This window comes from Elgaria multicarinata, chromosome 6, assembly GCF_023053635.1.
Source record: "Elgaria multicarinata webbii isolate HBS135686 ecotype San Diego chromosome 6, rElgMul1.1.pri, whole genome shotgun sequence".
NCBI lineage: Eukaryota > Metazoa > Chordata > Lepidosauria > Squamata > Anguidae > Elgaria > Elgaria multicarinata.
In genome coordinates, this window is record NC_086176.1 from 3,128,949 (window position 1) to 3,144,951 (window position 16,003).

At 45.8% G+C, this 16,003-nt stretch overlaps 1 protein-coding gene across 3 annotated transcripts in view; it reads left to right on the top strand.

Annotated features, from left to right (window-relative positions):
* The window catches only part of GSK3B (glycogen synthase kinase 3 beta), a 293,379-nt gene that overhangs the window by 116,763 nt on the left and 160,613 nt on the right, over nucleotides 1–16,003 (top strand). For all 3 annotated transcript variants that reach the window (XM_063128873.1, XM_063128871.1, XM_063128872.1), the window contains exons 5-7: nucleotides 647–777; nucleotides 2,260–2,366; nucleotides 12,502–12,599. In XM_063128873.1, the coding sequence (XP_062984943.1) occupies nucleotides 647–777; nucleotides 2,260–2,366; nucleotides 12,502–12,599 (336 nt within the window). The remainder of the gene's footprint in view (nucleotides 1–646; nucleotides 778–2,259; nucleotides 2,367–12,501; nucleotides 12,600–16,003) is intronic.

Consider the following 16,003-nt stretch of genomic DNA (forward strand, 5'->3'; position numbering starts at 1 on the left):
AAAATTTACTTAATTGATTCTTAGATATTAATAGGTGTGTTATGCTGAGTGTTTTTGTTGTTGTTGTTGAATAGCTGAAATAACTGACAGTGTATAATGAATATGTTGTATGGCAGTATGTTGTATATTTGTTGTTGTTGAAATAAAGGAAGGAAAGGAAGCTCTCGTGCAAGCACTGAGTCATTACTGACTCTTGGAGGGACGCCAGCTTTCACTGACGTTTTCTTGGCAGGCCTTATAGCAGGGTGATTTGCCGTTGCCTTCCCCGGCTGTTATTACCTTCCCCCCAGCTAACTGGGTACTCATTTTATTGGCCCCTTGGGAGGATGGAAGGCTTAGTCGACCCGAGCCGGCTGCCTGAAACCAGCTTCCGCTGGGATCGAACTCAGGCCGTGGGGAGAGTTTCGGCTGCAGAAACTGCTGCTTTACCGCTCTGCACCACACGAGGCTCTTTGCTGAAATAAGCATTAAAACCTTAAAAAACAAAAAAACAAAAAAGCACACTGTCTAGGCGTAATTTCAAAGTGTTACTTTTAATGATAAAAGATGTATTTTTGTTGTCTATAGAAAAATAGTGTGATAAACCGGCCATCTACCAATGTTTTGATAAGGCAGATGTGTATCATACAGTTTCTTTATGTTCCAGTTATACATGTATCAACTATTCCGAAGTTTAGCCTATATCCATTCCTTTGGAATATGCCATCGGGATATAAAACCACAGAATCTTTTGCTGGATCCTGACACAGCTGTTCTAAAACTTTGTGATTTTGGAAGGTAAGTCTTTCTGGCAAAAAGTAGAATAGCTGAACATAGTTTTGATTCATAATTTTCACAGTGATATTTATGCTGATCGTTGTTCAGATAGTTGTATTGTTCTAATCTGCAGGACAAGGGTTCTGCCATTTTAAAAGTACTAAACTCCATTTTGGAAGTTAGTAAAATCTGCAGAAGTGTCTCTTCTTTGATTTTTTTTCTGTTTGAATCCTGTCTGGCACACAAAGAGTAGGTATATATTTTGAAGTTCATTGCACAGCAACAGCTTGGCCATATTGCAAAACACACTATTCTTACTACAAATAGAGGAATCATACATAGGAGCATACTGTGTATATTTGTTTAGTCTATTTTTCTTCCCTTGGAGTCAATTCAAATATTAATATGCACCAGAGATATGACTACCCAGCTCTCATGCCTAATAGCCACTCATTATATGCCCAACCCTCTGTTCAAATTATGACTCTGGTGTTGATACTTTTTTTAAAAGAGGAAGGATTAATCAGAACATTCTCCTTTTTGATAGTGGCAAAGGACTGGCTGCTCCAGAACATTGATGGGGGCTGATAGCCTAGAGACCACGTAGTCAACACCATGATAGACTCTTCAGCTGGGTACAGACATAACAACTAACTATGGTTGTTATATGAATAGGCTTGTGCAGTTTTATATCCTCATGCTTGAGGGAAAAAGATATAAAGCTTAAATTCATGGTTAGCAACAAGCAGTCTTTTGTGGTTGCTTCTGAACTTGATCAAAGATGGTTTGTACAAATCAGTTTGTTACCAAGCCAGAATATCAAACCAGTGTACTGTATATACAGTATTTTCATTTCTTTTAAGAATTTACATCTTAAATTGGCAGTTGTATTTATGATTACTCATTACACATTTGTTACACATTTGATATGATATCCATATCATAGAGTATCACATATCTGATGGAATATTAACTGAAATAGGTTTATTGTCAGATTTGTTATAAACCTCAATTACTGCATTTTCTAGAAATGGTAGCCTAAATGAGATCAGTATAGCAACAAACAAACAAATTATTGAATAAGATTTATGGGATAGAGAAAAAGGTAAAGTTATTTTGGAGTCCTGCTAGATCAGACCAAAGGCCTACCTAGTTCAGCATTCTCTTCCCACCGTGGCTGACCAGCTGCCTACAGGAAGCCCACAAGTAGGGCATGGTCCCAATAGCACCCTATGGTTAAATCAAGCACCTCCTTTGCACTTTTGTTTAGAAAAAAATTGATATGGATCTACCAGCTGTTGCCCCTGATTCTAAACACTTTTCTGGGAATGTGAGAAAGTATTTTTGTTATGGTGTTGTTATGGAATAGACATAGGAAATAGCAGACATGTAATAGATATAGCGAGGAGTAGCTAATGGAATTTCATCAAAAAGCTAGCATACGTATATTAAGTGAACTGCAGTTCTTTTCTTATCTCCTCTTTTTCTTTTCCTCATGCCTAGTGCAAAACAGCTAGTTCGTGGAGAGCCTAATGTTTCGTACATCTGCTCTCGGTACTACAGGGCACCAGAGTTGATCTTTGGAGCCACTGATTATACCTCCAGTATAGGTATGTGTTTGATTCCTTTTACAATATATTTTTGTTTGATATGATCAAAATTATAAGCTAGAGAACACAGCTGAATTATGTGAAATACTTTGGTTTTTCTCATTTACTTATTTTTCCAGCCTTCAGTTTGTTCCACCCCATTTCCACATCAATATACAGTTTTGTAATGGAAATTTGTATGGATTTTTATATGCATTTCTCCTCACCAGTCCAGGAGGTCAGCTAGCTTGGGGGAAGCTCCGCCTCTGGGGCTGGGAAGGCAGTCTCCAAATATGGTCTTCTGGAGGAAGCACTCCCATGCACAGCTCACCAATTTTACTTCCTGCCCTGTGGTGGAAGGCAGCTTTCTCCTAACTATCACTCAGCAAAAGCAAACAAAGAAAAACACAGGCAATGGGGAAGCCCCATCTTCCCGGCCTCTTCCACCATGACCATACAGGTGTAACGGAGAGGCCCAAAGAAAGGCTCCTTGCTCTGGCATGAGTTCCATGTCAGTGGCTACATTGGCCTCCCACCTGCAGCCACATAGGTATGATGGAGTGAGGCCCAAATAAAAGTGGAACCCTCAGGATTGAAGGCAGCTCTAAACGGCCTCTTCCTAAGAGCACCGGAACAGTGTGGAGAGAGCATGTGGGTAAGTCCAGCAGCCTGGTACAGCCTCTTCTTCCCCCCGCCCCAATCACTAGGGCTGGGTCTCAAGGCCTTGCTCCTGCCTAGGCTTACAAGAAAAGCCCTTCCACCACCTTCAGGAGGATCATCGAAGGAAAGGGGGTTGGGTGATGGAGTCCCCCATGCTCCCCATCACAGGGATTTCACCAGGAAGAAGGGGGAAGGGGTCCTCCTCAGTCCTGGACAACTTCCACCACCCACATTCCAACTGGGGGCACAGCCACACCTCTACTCCCCTTCCAAGAGAGGCAAACACAAAGGGAGAGAGGCTCTTCCCAGAAGAAGTGCAACAGATCCCCCTTGTCATCTTCTATCTGAAAAAGGACGCCAAAGAGGCAGAAGGGTAAAGGGACAGATCCCCTTCTTCATCTTTTGCCTACTACTCTAGATCCTCTTCCCTTAGGGATTCAAGCACTTTGGAGTCCAAGGAGGAGGAAATTGCAGAAGGAAGTAAACACAGGATAATGTCCTTCCAAGGTCACCTTTTCCCCCAGAAGCTTTTGCCAAGCTGATATCCAGCTGACTCAACATTTTGGAGCTGACGGATCAGAAAGAGACCCTGCCATCCACCAGCTACGGGTGAACAGACTGGGAACAGTGGTAGCCTTCCTAGTAACCCCCCTTCACATCTAGCTGTGCCATTCCTGCTGTGCCTCAAAGAAATCCTCTGTAAGGGATGGTCAAAGCCAGCCAAGACAAAGATGAACCATTGTTTCTACTGTCTGCAGGAGGATGTCATGTAAGTCCTGGTCACCATGCTCAACTCCAAAGCACTCCTGACTTCAGATCACAACAAGCTCCCTTTGGACCATCACAAGTGGAGGGCCGAGTCAGCACTCTGCAGAGGCATCAAAGCCACAGCCATGTCCATGCAAGCAGTGACAATGTCAACAATCATTATTCGTGGTATCATCATGAAGGCAAACAGCTTACTTCAAGGAAGAACCTTGGGGAAAGAAGCACATGAGACCATATGAGAAGTAGCTATGGCAGTGACATTTCTGGATAATGCTTCACTTTTATCTGGAGGACACTTTTCAACTGGGGGACGAGAGCCACAGTGGCAAATATTTTGGTTAGAAGGAATATTTGGCTATGCAACTGGGGGAGTTAATGCCAAGACAAAGTCTAACTTGGCGATCATCTCTTTCTCAAGAAAGCTCCTGTTCAGGATGTCTTCTCTGTTTTTTTCACAGTCCCAAGAAGAACAGGATATCACTCAATTGCTGTCTGAGGAAACAGAAGTTCTGAATGGAGATACTTAAATCTATAAGTATCTCCGTAAGTATCTATAAGTATCTCAATCTAGAAGAGAAGATTGAGGGGAGACATGATAGCACTCTTCAAATACTTCAAAGGTTGTCACACAGAGGAGGGCCAGGATCTCTTCTCGATCCTCCCAGAGTGCAGGACACGGAATAACGGGCTCAAGTTAAAGGAAGCCAGATTCCAGCTGGACATCAGGAAAAACTTGACTGTTAGACTGGCCGCTTTCCTCAAAAGCAGCCAAAAAAATATCTAAGAGAGCGAGAGAGCATGTTGGGTCCGAAGAACCCCAAAAGAAGAAGAGCAAACGCAAATCAAAGGAAGGGAAGAAAAAATCTACAAAGTCAACTCTGTCGGTACCGAAGACTCCGATACCGACATCTTCGATACTGAAGCGTCCCACGGCACCGAAGAGCCCGATATCGAGGCTGTCATTACAAAGAACGCCTCCAATATCGGCAAGCCCGATACCAACACTTTCGGTACCGAGAGCCTTCTCGATACCGAGACGCACAACTCCGTCTTCAACGCCGGCCTTAACGCCGCCTCGTACAGAGCAAATACTGGTTTCCTCGGTCCCTCCTCCATTCAATATTGTTACGATACCGACCGAGGAGACAAGTGCAAGAGCATCGATCTCCGAAGGAGAGATCAGGGGCTCCTCACAAGACCCGACACTGGCAGAAGAGGGTCCTACCTCCCTTCGATACCACCAAAGCCAGCAACTGTCTCGAGATACCGATGGACATTGGTACCGACAAGAGCACGAATCAACGATCGATACCGACACGCATCGATACCGAGACTTTGATACCGACACACATCGGTACCGAGATATGCCACCTCCCGATACCGACGGCCGTCGGTACCGGGCCGTATCACCATATGGATATACTCGGGATCATTCACCGGCTTCAGTTCATTCGAGCCATTACTATGATTACGGGGACCATCCCCGCATACCGAGCAGGAGGCAGGACTGGCAACCCCCGCATTATCCTCCATACCATTACGAGGATTGGAGGCATAGGCGAGAACAAGACTTTTATTATTACCAGGAGCAGTATGCTCCTTACCCACGTTTCCGCCAACCTCCATTAGAGACAATCTCCCGCCCTCCACCCGCGGAAGATACTGCCGCTATGCCACCACCGCCACAACTCTCGGTAACGAGACCTCCACCGCAACCGGTACAGACTGCGGCACTGACTACGTCGGCAGCGTCACAGGCCTTACAATCCTTGCCCGCGGCTAGGGTAAGGGAAAATATTTTGGATGAGCCGTCTGATGAGGACTATCAATCGGACTCCTCTCAAGAACCATCGCCGGCACCATCCATCCCTTCACCGGATGACTTGGTGGTAGCAACAGACGTAATCTCCCCCTCTGAAGACTTGGCACATTTCACGGACCAAGTGCAAAGGATGGCGAGGTCGCTGGGGATCGAAATGTCCCAGCCAATAGAAAAACTAAACGACCCGGTGTATGATGACTTATACTGTGAGTCATCTACCCCAGCGGCAATTCCATACTTGCCTGTGCTATTACGCACAGCGCAACAATCATGGAAAATGCCCTCCTCTATGCCACCAACGTCGAGGAGGTTATACAACATTTACAAAATTCAAGAAAAGACAGCTCCTTTCCTCTTCACCCACCCCAAACCCAATTCAATTATCGTAGAGGCGTCCCAAGGACGCACTCAAAGAAAACACAATGCCCCAGTCGACAAAAAAGGACGTAGACTGGATGGTATAGGGAGAAGAATTTATTCTTCAACGTCTTTGTCACTCCATGTACATAACTACCAAGCTGAAATATCAGTCGTTTCTGCGGGAAAAGATGGCAACTCTTTCTAGTTATTTGCCAGACGATCAAAGAGAGCTGGCAAATGTCTTCTACACGGAGGCTATGAGGCTGTCACGCCAACAACTTAATACTGCGAGATACGCCACTGACTGTGCTTCAAAAGCGATGGTAGCCTCCATTGCGTTGAGACGGCATGCGTGGCTTAGGTCCGCAGGACTATCACAAGAAGCACGCACACGCATTGAGGACCTCCCCTTTGACGGGGAAGGACTCTTCCACGGATGAATCCATGGAGAGCATCCAGAAAGCAAAGAACACTGCTAAGAAGATGGGGATTGGTCAGCAACAGCAACAGCTGCAGAGACCATTCCACCAGAGACGCTGGCCGAGAACGCAGCAGCAGTTCCAACCAAGGCAACAGCAATTTCAGTTACAAGACCGTCCCACTACGTACCAACCTCAAGGTCAGTACAGGAGACAGCAATACCCAGGACGCTTCAAGCAGAACAAGAGCAAGCCTGACCCGAACCAAAGACGGCATCTTTGACTGTTATATACCAAACAGCTTAACACCTAAGTTTGGTGACATCCTCGCCCCCTTTTTCCACAATTGGACCACTATTACAACTGATACATGGGTCCTTAACATCATCTCTCGGGGCTACAAAATAGAGTTCTCCACCTCACCTCCCCTTGGAACCGCAAGGTTCTCACCACCTACAGATGCTCTATTACAAGAGACTATGTCTCTGTTAGAGAAGGGCACCATAGAGCGATTACGAGCTCACACACTAGGAGGCGGATTCTATTCCCGCTACTTTACAGTTCCGAAACGGGATGGGGGGCTGAGACCTATTTTGGACCTCAGAGAACTAAACAAGTTCATCAACCCCAAAAAATTTCGGATGAACTCTCTAGCAAGCATCTTACCTTTCCTCTCCCAAGGGGATTGGTTTACCTCCATAGACCTTAAAGATGCTTATTTCCACATCTCTATTCATCCTGATCATCGCCAATTCCTCAGGTTCATAGTAGGGGAAGACATTTTCCAATTCAAAGTGCTTCCTTTTGGTCTGTCTACTGCTCCTCGAGTCTTCACAAAGTGTATGGCACCAGTTTGCGCCTTTCTGAGGACTCGAGGGGTAGAAATTTACCCCTACTTGGACTGATAGTGGCTAATACGGAGCAAGAAGCCGCCTGTAATACCCACCTCACCATCAACCTCCTCAATGAATTAGGCCTTTGCATCAACAAAGAAAAATCAAATTTTCAACCAACTCAAAAAATTAAATTCCTTGGAGCAATTCTGGACTCAACCCGCTCCAGGGCTTTCCTCCCGGAGGACAGAGCAAATACTTTAGCCAAGCTTGCACTCTTCCGCTCTAAGATCACCTCTGCCTTCCAGGTACAACGGCTATTGGGTTTCATGGCAGCTACTGTCAACGTCGTCCCTTGGGCACGTCTGCACATGAGACCTCTACAGTTGTGGCTTCTGAGGGAGTACGACAACACAATGGACGCTCATTTAGTGAAGTTGTCGCTCCCTACCAATATAAAGGATACACTCCTTTGGGGAACAAATTTGCCCAATATCACACAGGGCTTAGATTTCAAACCCCCTCTGCCATCTCAGCACCTCATGACAGACGCCTCCCTATTGGGCTGGGGAGCCCACTGTGGGAATCTAACCATTCAAGAGCGTTGGCGCTCCCTGGACAAGACAAGGCACATCAACGTCTTGGAGTTGATGGCTATCCAAAAAGCACTTTATGCCTTTCAGCAGACCCTGTCAGGACATGTCATCCAGATCCATACGGACAACATGGCTGCTGTCTGGCATATAAACAAGCAAGGTGGGACACGGTCTATGGTCCTGATCTTCCTCACTCTGGACATTTGGCATTGGGCAATTGCCCACGACATGACTTTGTCTGCCATTCATATAGCAGGCCAGGACAATATCCTGGCAGACGACCTCAGCCGCATCTTTGTGGACACACACGAGTTGCGGATGAAAGACTCTGTGTTGGACATGATCTTTCAGGCATGGGGACAGCCTGTAATAGACTTATTTGCGTCACCAGAGAACGCCATCTGCAACCAATACTGCACATGGGCGGGCCACGGAGCAGCATCTCTAGGAGACGCTTTCGAGAGGACGTGGACAGGACAGCTTCTGTACCTGTTTCCCCCCATACCACTCCTCTCAAGAGTCATTGTAAAGCTGCTCAGCGACAACGCCAATGCCATCTTAGTAGCGCCTTGGTGGCCAAGGCAGCTGTGGTTCACTCCGCTACTCAAACTGTCCTCAGCGGAGTTTATCAGACTGCCTCAATGCCACAACCTCATATCCAAGGAGAAGGGACTCATCTTCCATCCGGATGTCCAGTCCCTAAACCTAACGGCATGGAGGATAAAGCAACGTTAGACAACCAACCGTTGCCTACTGACGTATGGAACATTATCCTAGCAGCTAGGAAACCAGCTACTAGAAGATCATACGCAAAAAAATGGACAGCATTTTCTGTTTTTGCCCTCAGTAAAAACGAAAACCCAGCTTCAGCACCGATAGCAACAGTGCTGTCCTTCCTTTTTTCTCTATTCAAAAAAGGACTCAAGTTTTCGTCAATAAGAGTTTATTTAGCAGCTATCTCTGCTTCACACCAGTGGATTCAGGGCTGCTCGGTCTTCACACACCCTTTGACAAAACGGTTCATGAAGGGCATGAAGAACACAATCCCACCAGTTCGCTCTTTTGTTCCTCAATGGAGCCTCTCCGTGGTGCTCAAGGCACTATCTGCCAAGCCTTTTGAGCCTTTAGCAAGGACAGACTTGCGGTTACTAACTTTCAAGGTGGCATTCCTTGTTGCAGTCACATCTTCTAGGCGTGCATCCAAACTAGCAGCACTCCGCATAGATCCACCATACACGGTGTTTCATGCTGACAAGGTGGTCCTTAGACCGGACCCAGCCTTTCTCCCAAAGGTCGTTTCTTCTTTTCACCTTGGGCAGGACATCACGCTCCCAAGTTTCTTTCCCTCGCCGACATCACCTATTGAGTCTGCGCTACATACCCTGGACGTAAGACGGGCCCTCGCCTTCTACCAGTCCAGAACTGCTACCCTCCGGAGATCCCAAAGACTTTTTGTTTGTTATGGGGGCAAACAAAAGGGACTTCAGGCATCTCCACAGAGAATATCTGCTTGGGTGGTTCAGACTATTACGTTAGCCTATGAACTCGCTGGCCTCCCGTTGGAGGGTAAGGTGCGCTCTCACTCCACGAGAGGAGTAGCCACCTCTACAGCCTTTGAAAAGGGGATCGCTCTACCAGACCTCTGTAAAGCGGCTACCTGGTCGACTCCACTGACTTTTGCCAGCCACTACCGTCTGGACGTCAGAGCGCGCAGAGACTGCGCTTTTGGGCATGCCGGCTTATCGGCAATTCTGTGAGACTCATCTATCACCTGACACCACCCACCTCCGGTAAGTCAGCTTGTTAATCGCCCATATGTGTGATGCACAGAGACCACGAAGAAGAAATGCAGGTTGCTTACCTGTAACTGTAGTTCTTCGAGTGGTCATCTGTGCAGTCACACAACCCTCTCACCGTCCCCACTATGGTGTCGTTAATTATTGATCACCTGGTGGTTCTCAGTGAGACTGTTTAGGCGGTTTCAGGAACTGAGGGGATTAGGCGGGAACCCCTGAGCATGCTCAGGGGACGGTGGGGGAGGAGTTCCCGCCTAAAACGTTTTCAGCTATAGAAGTTTCCGAACCTGGCCCCGTGCAGGCGCAGAGCCCCATATGTGTGATTGCACAGATGACCACTCGAAGAACTACAGTTACAGGTACTTCTCAAAAGTTTCATCCTCGTCTTCTCCTTGATTCGGTGGTCGGTAGTAGACTCCCATGTGGGGATAAACTGCTTTTCTACATCTCTAAGCAAGATGGCCTCCTGCACTCATGGGGAGAAACAGAAATTATTTACTCACCGGTGAATTTCAGTTCTCCTCGAATGAAGAAGGCCAGCTTAGCTCACCTAGGCCAGCCTCCTCCTAGACAACTCAAAGGCTAGGCAGGCTTCACTAATGTTGCTTCCACAGCTTGATCATCTGTTGAAGTTCCTGATGGAGAGTCTACAGGACCAGTGGGTTCCAATGCGATGCAGAGGCTTGGAAGATTCAACTAGTGAGCTGGGTAGAGGCCCCACCTCCTCCGGAAGACCAGTTTGGAGACTGCCTTCCCTTCCCCCAAGAATCTCCTTCACTTGAGGAGAAATTAAATTCATTCTTGAGTAAAGTATATTGTTTATCTGAATAATGACATTCTTGTACACGTTTTTGCCTAATGTAAATGGTTTTTGGCACACAGTTTTCCTTAATATGTTTTGTACATTTATTTCCCTAATATATGCATTCTTGTGTATGCTTTCGTTTACCTACACGTTTTTTATTTGGAGAACTGCATCACAAAATCCAGAGAAGTGCAAATACCAACTCACAACTGTGTTCAGTTTCGCATATTGATCTAGAAAATGTGAATTTGATCAATTCTTATCAACATGTGAACCGAACAAGTTTCTCCACCATCCCTACAACTTAATAAACAGGATTCGTTTAGAATGGCAGACCATTTCTTGAAGAGCACAATTGTAAGTTGGTTTCCTTCTCTAATATGAATTTCTCAGCTATCAATTTTTTACAGTTTTCTGAAGTTTATTCAGGTGAAGATGGGGAAGAATCACTTGCATGTAATTGCAGCCATTGGATTTGCTATTAAATCATTATCGCAAGGTCTTCAAGAAAACTTAACAAAATAATAACTCTTGCTAATTTATAACTAGTAATTGTCTTTTTCATAGTTAGTACTTTTTGGCAATAACTCGTAATTTTATCCAAATTCTACAAGAATTTTTGAATATATTCAAAATGCATTATACGTGGGGCTGCCTTTGAAAACGGTCCAGAAACTTCAACTGGTACAAAACAGGGCAGCACAGTTACTAACAGGGACTGGCCGATAAGACCACATCACGCCAGTCCTTTTCCAGCTTCACTGGCTGCCAGTCCAGGTCCGGGCCCGATTCAAAGTGCTGGTATTAACATTTAAAGCCCTAAACTGCTTGGGGCCAGGCTATCTGAAGGAACGCCTCCTCCCGTATGTACCTGCCCGGACCCTAAGGTCATCCTCAGGGGTCCTTCTCTGCGAGCCCCTGCCAAAGGAAGTGAGGCAGGTGGCTACCAGGAGGAGGGCCTTCTCTGCTGTGGCACCCCAGCTGTGGAATGAGCTCCCTAAGGAGGGTTCGCCTGGCACCTATGTTATATGCTTTTAGACGCCAGGTGAAGACCTTTTTATTCTCCCAGCATTTTAACAGTCTATAAATAAATTTTAATTTAAAGGTCAGAAGCAGACTGAAGCGTAAATGCAAAGTTACTGGCCTCTATGCTGATTAGGCCCATCTCTACCTCTACTGATGCGTTGACCCTTAAAGGGACTGTTTTAGCTGCTTCAGGCTGCAGCAACATAGAAGTGATTGTTAGAATGCTAAGTGTCTTCAGCCCCTCATACTCAAAGTCTTGAGGACAGTAATAGAGCCTTGTCTGGACATAAGAGAACTGCCCCTGGGGTTAGTTCCAGACATTTTATATCCCCAGTCTGTCTATAAAAGTACTACTTTTAGAAATCATTTGCTGGGGAATAAAGGCTGAGTAACAACATATACATGCCTTGTTTCAAATTTTAAAAGAAAATATTTCAAAATCCAAAGCTGTTCAATTTTTCTTTTTTTTGGGGGGGGGAAGCAAAAATGGTTCCCCCCCCATATTTTTTTCTGGCCATCCCATCACTGTGGACAATGGTGGTTTGTTCAGTGTGCTCTTTGCACTACATTGCTTTGTTGTGATTCTTGTAAATTCTGATGTCAGTATGCACAATATCTTCATCTATGATATTTTTGTTTTATATTGTTTTATATCAATAGACTATTTGCTAAAAAAAACCAAATAAAATAGTAATAACACATTTTACAAAAGCACATGAATGTTGAAATTACCAAGAAGGGAAGCTGGGGAGAGGAAGAGAATGATCCAGGCATCAAAGTCTGAAATGAAGGTTGAAAGGGGGAGCCAGGAGGGTGATACAGAATATCAATATGGAGATGCAGAGAGGACTAAAGTTTAAGAAGAATGAATGTCAAAGGATGTGGGGACAGGCATTGATGAAAATGGCACAGTTTGAAAGGAAAGCCAGTACCACTGTTGTACTGTGTTTCTGTTGCGTGTGAATTTTAACCAGGCACTAATTCATACAAGTTACTATTTATGTGTACAATTGATACAAATTAACGCTTCTCCTCATATCTCTCAATGATTTCCCCTATTTCTTTTCCCAGATGTTTGGTCAGCCGGTTGCGTATTGGCAGAATTATTACTAGGACAACCGATTTTCCCAGGTGACAGTGGTGTAGATCAGTTGGTGGAAATAATCAAGGTATGGAATTTTTGGACATCACTTTATTACTTATTTATTTTATTTCTAAACCATCTTTCTGAGGTCAATCAAATCATTCCAGAATTTGGGGGAAACACAGGAGACAGGTCTTTCCCACATGCATGATAAGGGTGTCTTCAAAAGGGCCTCAACTTAGTACCCAAGCAGGTTGGTCCAAGATAGGCAGCCTCTCAGAAAAGCATTAGAGGTTTAAACCAATGGCTTGGTTAAAACTTTGGTTAAAGGTTAAAACAGTAGCTTGAATTGGGCCTAGAAAACAATTGGCAGCAAGTGCAGATATTTTAGTATGGGGTGAGATGATCACGATACTGTGCACTAGTTAACTGACTAGCTACTGCAGTTTGCACCAATTGAAGCTTCCAAGTACTCTTCAACGTAGAGGGCATTGCAATAGTCTAAATGTGATGTAACCAAAGAATGGATAACTGTTTCCAGAGCAAGACTGATTCAGAAATGGTTGCCGCTCACTATAGGTACACTTCTGCAAAAGTGTCCTCGCTACCACTGCTGCCTGAAAATTCAAGGACAGCGTAGGATCCAGGCTCCAATCAAGGATGCAGAACTGTTTTGGAATGGGGGATGGGTTGCTGGAGGCCTGGCCCTACTCCCCACTTTCTCCTTGTTTTTCTTATTCATTCTGGAAGGAGGAAGTATACCGATACAAATGGCTTGGGGGGGAGGAAAGGACAGTTATTTGCAGCATTTGTAGACCAAAATGTTGTGAGCTTTTATGGCTTAAGTTATCAAATATCAATGTGGATCAGTGTCTTTTATTTCTTGCTGGAGCACTTTACTGTAAGACCTCCCTGAGGGTAGGATTATCTTCTGTTGGTTCTCTCATGCTGATAGAAGTTTGAAATAGGTATATGAAGAATGATAATTATTTCCCCTAAGAATTAGAAAAAAAATGTCCATCTCTTAAATTTATGCAGTCAATATGGTCCTTCCTTTTTATACTCCAGTTGAGCTTAGAAGGCTGTTAACCTGTAGAAGGGTCTCAAAACAGCATAAGTAGCACATAGATCCAAATATGATAGAGTAGGTGCCCACATATTGCTATTTGGGCTTATTATTGCTGCCTCATGTTCATGGCAACCCCACATTAAGGCTGAATGGAACAGGATTCTTACATTCTGGTATACTGCTGTGGTAGGCAGGTATCTCCTAATAAAATTATAAATTCAGCCTAAAATATATTTCCCCTGACTTCTCCCTACAAGCTCCAAGGGTATGGGTTAGCCTCTGGCGACCCGGTGTTTGGCAGAACTTTTCAAATTTTCAAAGAAAGCTTCATTCCTGGCTCCTTCTCCAGTCTCTTTCTTCTGCTTGCTAAAGGCAAACACTCTCTGCAGAGCTTGGTAGCTATAGGAGCTTAAGCACAGCAGGATCTAGGAATATTGAGCAAGGTAGCCTCCCCCACCTGCACCCCCAATTAAAAGTGGGACCTAGTGCTGGGGTGCAAAGTTGTACATGGGCCATGATCCTGCACTCTCTGCTCAGGCAGATTCAGAGCCCCAGACATCCCTGGCCACCCGTGCCCCCTATTTCAGAGGGGACCCAGAGCTGAGCCTCTTCCTTTGGAGAGGAAAATACTAATCCCGCTAGCAGGCAGGAGGGCTGAGTTGCTCTCCTTTGGGCTTCTGTCCTGCCAGAGTCTTGACGTTGCATCTGCTACTTAGAGGAGACCTGATCCTCGGCTCCTCTCTTCTACAGTGCCAAGGCCGCAGCAGCCTGCACTGTCCAGCCCTAGCCTTTTCTTGCTGCCCTCTCTGCTGCCGCTCATGCTGTGCCATTCCCAGCCCTCTCCCTACCAGTGGTCTCGCCTCACTGCATTTACCAAGTCTCCTGAAGGGGTGGGCAGCCTCCGAGGGGACAGCCGCGGCTCCTTTGCCTAGCCTGTGTTTCCTGGCTCCACGTGCATTTCTGGCCAGTGCCTCCCACTCAGAAGGGGGAGGGGGAGGAACCTTCTGTCGTGCATGTTGTTGATTCTGGCTGGCTTGGTTTCTTTTGGACCACTCCCAGTGCTGACTCGGACCCCACACCCAACCCACCTCAACCCCGTTCCCCCCCAAAAAAGAGGAGGAGGAGGAGGAGGGGATCTACGCAAAGAATGACACAAAATTATAAGCATATACATATTTACCTTTCTGTTTTTAAATATGCAAAAGGCTTAAAGAAGAATAAAGCTAGGAGAACTCGTTCTTGAAAAAATTAGACCCCTGATGGATGCTGAGTCTCTGCTTTTGTCTGGGTTTTACAATCTGGGGAGAGCACTCTGGCCTCTGGACCCAATATTTCCAGTCTTGTTCTCAGCTGGAGCTGAGCTGTCAAGTCGGTCAGTACTGGCTGGCATAGGATACCTGCTTCTATACAGCCCAGCCTGCCTCTCACTCCATATTCTACTCCTTCTTCCTGCTCATGAATATTCATTCTTCTCTCCCTCAGATATCTCTGAGGATGGTCAGGCTCACCTCAGAGAGGAGTCTGAAAGATGAGAAATGCAGGAATCGCTTTTGTCACAATTTAGAGCATTCTGGGCTCAGGCCAAAGAATCACAAACATTCTCTCAGGCAGAATGCAACCTCAATCAGGAAAGTGAATCAACTGTGCCCAAGTCATTCAAATGAACCTCTAAGGCTAAGCACCAAGAGCTACCAGCTAATGCTCCTTGCTTGGAAGAACAGGTAAAGGTGATCTCGGTGGAGGAGGGAGGCCCATCCTGACTCCCATCAACCCCTCTTCCCCTGGATCTTTCTCCAACGTAAGATCTTCAAACTGTCCCAGAAGATGGGTCTTCCCCAGGTGAATCTGCCAGAGGAGAAGGGGCACACCCAGTGGCAACAGATATCACTTTTCTACACCAAGCACCTCCACAGCCTTTCCTGGCAGGGCCCAACTAAGATCTCCAAGACTCCCAAATCATGGCTTTCCGTCTAGCACTTAGCCAGGGACAAGGAACCCCGCCTCACCACGCCACTGGTAGAGGCAGCTGCTGTAGCCTTGGGCAGGAATGTTACAGTCCCGTTGGCAGCAGGGTCCCCAGTCAAAGATGCTCAAGACCATAATCTGGAAACTCTCATCAAAGGCAGCTTTGAGTCTGTAATGCTCTCAGAGTGAACATCGCAGGATCATACTTTGCCAGATCTGTCCTATCTTAACTGGATGATATGAAAGAGGCTTTCCCAGCAGATCAGGTTCCAGCATCCACTTTCTCCAAAATCTATTTGTCACTAGCCTTCCTGGCAGACATGTGCCTTTACTCCATCACTCTCTCAGCCTAAAGGAAGCAGCAAGACAACATGTATGGTTCAAAAATTGGCAAACAGATGCTTTCTTGAAAGCCAACCTTATGAGCCTTCCCTTTGAAGGGGAATGCCTGTTTG